Here is a 5,955-nt window from a genome sequence, read left to right as displayed (position 1 = left end):
ACCCTCGTAAAGAACATGTTCTTCACAGTTACTTGATAATTGATACTTGAGTGGAGTCAACCATTGCCATTGGGAAGTTAGAGCAACAGGGAATACATGGAGTAGTTTCTTTACGACTGTGGAGTCTCCCTGCATAAAAAAATAGGACTGTCCTATCTTTTTATGAGTGGAGTCTCCACAGTCGTACAGATGCTATTGGTAAAATACCTTTGTGAATAGCAAACAATTGTGAATCAGGCCCTGTGTGAGACAGCGTGGTTAGCAGCCAGTACAGGAAGGTATCTCACACACACCATAGGCATAGCACCAGCAGAAGAGAGCCAATCAAGGAGGCAGGACCCTTCTGTTAGGGTCTTCTCCCCAGGTATGAGGATTGTCTGAGGCTAATCTGCAGCTGGCTATGTGGAGGCTAAAGGATAGACACAGAGTCTTTATTCAAATCAATCCAGAGTTCAATACTGCCTCATATATTGAAGCCAAAACATCCTTCTTTTACACTTGAAAGCTGTTTTTAGTTTTCATTATCATTAATAGCCAATGGGCCTATGAAGCTTGTCTGGTTTTAAACATAAAGGCTTTGTGTCTATAAAAAGTCACCATTCAAGAAGTCAAGTGAAATATGTATTTAAATAAACTAATAAAAGTAAATGTATAACTTGTCCTAAGAATTATTGTCGAACATAATAAATATCCCCTGTTAAAAGGGGAGCAATCACCAGAACAGGTTATTTCTTGTGCATTGTGCGGTGAGCTTGTTGCTTCCCCATCAAAGCCTCCTTAGTGTTCATCTCAGGCCTCAGTAAAATAATGTAACATTTGGGGAAAAATATACAGCCCAGCAGGCCACTACTGGAGCACAGGATTGCAAATACCTCTACAGCGACCATATGGCTCCCCTTTGTACTCAAATACACAGGGATGAATGACACCCACACAGCTGCAAATATGAGCATACTGAAGGTGATCATCTTGGCCTCGTTGAAGTTGTCAGGTAAAGCTCTCGCCAGGAAAGCCACCACCAAGCTACAAGTAGTCAAGGCCCCCATGTATCCCAGCATGCACCAGAATGCAAAGGGAGATCCTTCATTGCACTCAATTACTACCTTCCCCAGTTGTGATTTCTGATTCATTTCTTGGAAGGGGGGACTGACCGTAAGCCATATTATGCATATGACAACCTGTATGCAAGTGCAGATAAACACCAGAATATTCAATAGCCCAGAACTCAGCCACATCCTTGTGCTGCTGTTTGGCTGTGTGGCTTTAAAAGCAATAAGTACTAGGATAGTCTTTCCCAAGATGCAGGAAATGCACAGTACAAAGATGATTCCAAATGTGGTTTGCCGGAGCATACAGCTGATAGTGGTGGGGTAACCTATGAACAGCAAAGAGCACAGGAAGCAGAAGATGAGGGCTGAGAGGAGGAGGTAACTGAGGCTGCGGTTATTGGCTCTGACAATTGGGGTCTCTGCATTTCTAAAGAAAAGTATTAAGGTAGAGAATGCAAGTAGAGCCCCAATTAAAGAGAGCGAGGCAAGAGTGCTGCCGAGTGGGTCTTCATAAGACAGGAACACCAGAGACTTCTTCTGACATCCATCCTTCTTCTCTGTTGGCCATTCTCCATCAGGACAGTTCATGCAGTTGGTGGAATCTTGTGCAATTCACAACAAGCGAGAAGGAAATCAAACAGTGAAAGATAGATAGAACACAGAAGGATAAAAAGTGAGAGAGGATGAATAACAGTAATACAGGAGAGAAAACAGCATTTTAACAAAAACAATTTCGATATTCTGGAACAGGAAGTAGCAGTGTAGTATCCCTCTTGATGTGAGTGTTTTCCTTATGCACTGGGCTTTGATGCCCCTGCAGCAGTGGTGGAATATTTATACTTGTTGCATGTTTTTTTGGTTTCTATTTTGAAAATTAAACTTGACTGCTTTTTGCTGTTAGATTTCTTCAGTATAGCTCTTGACCCCATCAGTGGTTGGACCCCTAATATCTCACTGATGACAAGGATAGGATGAGGCATGCAATAGGAATTTCTAAGAGGTAACCACACTGAGCAGGCGTCATGTGGGGCAACATTACAGATGTATTTGTAGAGCCCACGCGCTAAAGACAGATAACATATGTTTATTTTTACCAACTCAATGGTACTTGTTTTAGCAACTTTGAAAGGATGAAAGGCAGAGTGGACCCATTAGGATTCAAACCTGTGAGTGTTCACACAGAGGTCCCTTATGTGGTTGGATGAAGCCATTGAGCCAGCAGAGTCATCAAGAAAGCATCATAACAATGACTCCGGTGAGTATAGACACTCTAGTAACAGAGGCCTGTACTACTATTATCTTACTGTTATATTTGGCTCTCACAGAGAGCCTCTATCATTTAATTCAGTTTCTGAATGTCATAATCCACTGCTATAATGTAGCAATAGTTGATAATCAAATTGGTCACCCACTGTTGTGATGTCAGAAAAGCCTTCTAGACCAGGTTAATGAGCCTATTTGAGAGTCTGTTAATGGAGCGCTTCTTGTCAGCATTGATTGAAAGCAGAAAGCACAGCTGCAGGAGGGGGGAGGAAACCTTGTGGTTCTGAGTGACATCATAGACAACTCAAGCTTCGCTGATGTCTATTTAATGTCACTCAAAATCCCTTGCTGAAAAATCATCCCTGTAATTCACTGTTACCCATTTATAATCCTAAAGCTCTATATAATATCATTGTTTATCTAATTGGGTCATTTAATGAAGGCAATCCTCCTCATGAAGTTAAGAAAGATGTTGAATCTGGCCTTTAATACAGAACCTAAAACGTTAGTGCCAGGACTGTCATCAGAAAACAAAACATTATTACAACTATTCTTTAGGAATTGACAATCACAGAAAACACTTTTTGCATTGTAGTGATAACTCAATTTGTCTCTAAACTACCCTCATACCAGTATTTCATTACATTTTTAGAAAAAGACCTAATGCAAATGCAACCAATAAGCAAATCAATGTTAATATAAACAAATTGAAGAACATAGGCCCTCATTACAACCCTGGCGGTCAAAGACCGCAAGTTTTGTTGTGGAGTGTGTACCGGCAACAGGCTGGCGGTACAAACTTGGGCATTACAACCGTGGCCACTTTTGTCCCAGCGGTTTCCCGCCACTTTTGTCCCGGTGGTTTCCTGCCACTTTTGTCCCGGTGGTTGTAATCCCCCAGGGCAGGGCTGTTTGCAGCGCTGCCCAGGGGATTACGAGTCCCCCTCCCGCCAGCCTTTTCATGGCGGTATGAACCGCCATGAAAAGGCTGGCGGAAAGGGGAGTTGCGGGGCTCCTGGGGGCCCCTGCCACGGCCCCATGGAGCTTTTCACTGTCTGCACAGCAGACAGTGAAAAGCACGGCAGGTGCAACTGCACCCGTCGCACAGCCACAACACCGCCGGCCCCATTTGGAGCCAGCTCCTGTGTTGTGGCCGAGATCCCCGCTGGGCCGGCGGGCAGAAACCAGGTTTCCACCCGCCGGCCCAGCGGGGATCTCAAAATAGACCCCGCAGGAGGGCGGCTGCATTGGTGGCTTCCCGGTGGTTTCAACTTGGCGGGTGGCGGTTGCCACCCGCCAAAGTTGAAATGAAGGCCATAATCTTTTGGCAACATTTCAATAAAACTAGCACATCTCTAAATTATGTTGCTATTGTGTTGCTGCTTAGAAGTGTTGCAGTTTGAGACAACAAAGTGCTTAGGCCACATTCAATCTGTAACAGCCTGTAATTATATCGGGGAGGGGGGCAAACATGCACACATACATACTCACACACCCCAATGCATTCACACACTCACACAAACACACCCATTCACAACACTCACTCACTCAAATACACATCCCTCCATACATTCATACATACACACATGCAGTGCATCAAACATCAAAAAACAAAACTTACCTTCACTGCAGCTCTCTTTGAGGAAAGTCTTGGAGGTCCCTAGAGGTTGGGAGTACTGCTTTCTCTCAAAGGCCAGCCAATGAGGGAAGACAGAAGTCCCTCATTCATCACAGAGTGAGTTGGGGTCAGTAAGAGTGCTGACTCCACTCTGTGACGAGGTGACCAAAACCCCACTCCATGACGAGGTGACCCCACTCTGTTATGAGGTGTCACTGATTGGCACTCCACACTGGGCACTTCTGGACTTCAAAATGAAGCACCCAGGTCAGAGGCAATCAGTTACCCTCCCCATTGTCACTTGGGGGAGGGCTTCAAGGCAATTTTGCCAGGCTGAGAAGGTCACACCCACAGAGCTGTGAAATCCTCAGCCCGGCAAAATTCATCTCAGGCAGCCAGGAGCCTGCCCATTTTGCACTTGGCTTCCTGATTTGAACAAGTAGATGTCAGGCTGACCTTTGTTCAGCCTGACAAACACTCTCCTTGTCTAGAAAAAAGTTGAAGGTGCGGCCCCTCAGCCCTTATAGACTTGTCGCGGGTGCATTCAGTCATTTGGTGGCTGCTTTTGTACAACCCCTATGCTAGAGATCAATGTACAATGGATGTATTTTGTAAGTGTGCTGCAGATCAGTGATAAATCCAAAAACAATAATACTGGTCAAGAAGGTAGCCATTAGTTGCAAGGAGACTTGCCTATCTTCTAACTTATCAGAGTTTTGCCTATACTTGGACAATTCCACATTAGCCTACATTATTATGATCAATTCAATTCTTACATAAGACATTACAAATATATAAACACATACACACACACACATATATATATATGCATATGTATATTACCTACTGGTGGTAGCTTATAGGAAGGACCTAGTTTCCACAGAGAAAGTCTTTTTTTGACATGCCTATAACTTTGGCACCATTTGACGAATCTTCACTAAATTTTCCAAAAAGTGCCCTCTAGGGTCTTGTTGTGTATGGAAAGTTTCAGGGTGACCCATCAAGTGGAGGACAATAGAAAGGGGGTAAAAAAAAGTGAATTAACCATGTTAATTCTGATAGTCTCTTGAGACACACCTGCAGCCTGAACCGCTGGACTGAATTTTCACCAATTTTGGCAAAAAGGTAGGTTTTAGTCCGTTAATCATGCTTTTCTTAATTTGGTGTAAATCCATTCAGAGGATTCTGAGGTATTAAAGGGAAAAATAATGAGTATATCTAAGGCTGCAGAGCTAGGAAGGTCTCCTTGTGAGATCTGATTGGCTGCCAACACTTCAAACAAGAACTTTGGGCAGCTACTTTGGGACATGGCTTTACCAGGGCTAAAAAGTATTTTTTTTAAATGTCCTAGAAATCTGCAGCTGGTTAGGTGCATTTTTCAGACAAATTGACAGAAAAGTGATCTCTTGCACATTTTGTTCTTACTGCCCCGGGTAGGCTAGATCCTAGGAGCATGTCAAAGCTATAAATGAGGGGGTGCATGGATCTCCCTCCTAGGGCTTATGAAAGTTTCAGGGAAACACCACCTCCCCGGGGCCGGTCCATGAAGATAAAAGGATGGGGCCACACAGCCCCCCTCCTGGAGCCTCTTATGGCCCTGGTAACCGCCACTTTGCGGCCAACTCCCTGTAATCACCAAGAGAGTTTTTCTAAGGTTAAAAAAATTATATAGTTAGAAAGATTTATTTTAGGACAAATTAAAAGAAAATGTAATTGTCAAGTAAAAAACTGAGAGATTACCTTTCAGTATATGCCTTTAACGTTTGAAGTTGAAAAGAAATTAAATTAGGCAAACATACAGAGACACACTAAGACTGGAACCCTCAACAATCAGTGTGAAGGCCAGAGACCTTAACCACATTCCATAGAGGACTCCTCAGTATATAGGCCCATATTATATTTATACTTCTTTAGCGCTGCATTTGCGTCATTTTTTGACGCAAAATCGGCGCAAACTTACAAACATACATTTATATTTTGTGCGTTTGTGCTGCCTTCGCGTAAAAAAATGACACAAGTGCGGTG

The 5,955-nt window shown here is 43.5% G+C and overlaps 1 protein-coding gene across 1 annotated transcript; it reads right to left on the bottom strand.

The window, feature by feature from the left end:
• Positions 1 to 725: 725 nt before the first annotated feature.
• Positions 726 to 1,642, bottom strand: LOC138247033 (vomeronasal type-2 receptor 26-like). The gene has a single exon (XM_069201783.1). The coding sequence runs from the start codon at positions 1,635 to 1,637 to the stop codon at positions 726 to 728; it is 912 nt and encodes a 303-aa protein (XP_069057884.1). The 5' UTR covers positions 1,638 to 1,642.
• Between the last annotated feature and the right edge of the window lie 4,313 nt (positions 1,643 to 5,955).

The sequence above is a fragment of the Pleurodeles waltl genome, chromosome 7, assembly GCF_031143425.1.
Source record: "Pleurodeles waltl isolate 20211129_DDA chromosome 7, aPleWal1.hap1.20221129, whole genome shotgun sequence".
Taxonomy (NCBI): domain Eukaryota; kingdom Metazoa; phylum Chordata; class Amphibia; order Caudata; family Salamandridae; genus Pleurodeles; species Pleurodeles waltl.
This window is presented reverse-complemented; position numbering and strand designations above follow the sequence as displayed.

Bases quoted from the DNA above. Each gene is read 5' to 3' on its own strand.
- LOC138247033 (XM_069201783.1), bottom strand. From the start codon at position 1,637: ATGAACTGTCCTGATGGAGAATGGCCAACAGAGAAGAAGGATGGATGT.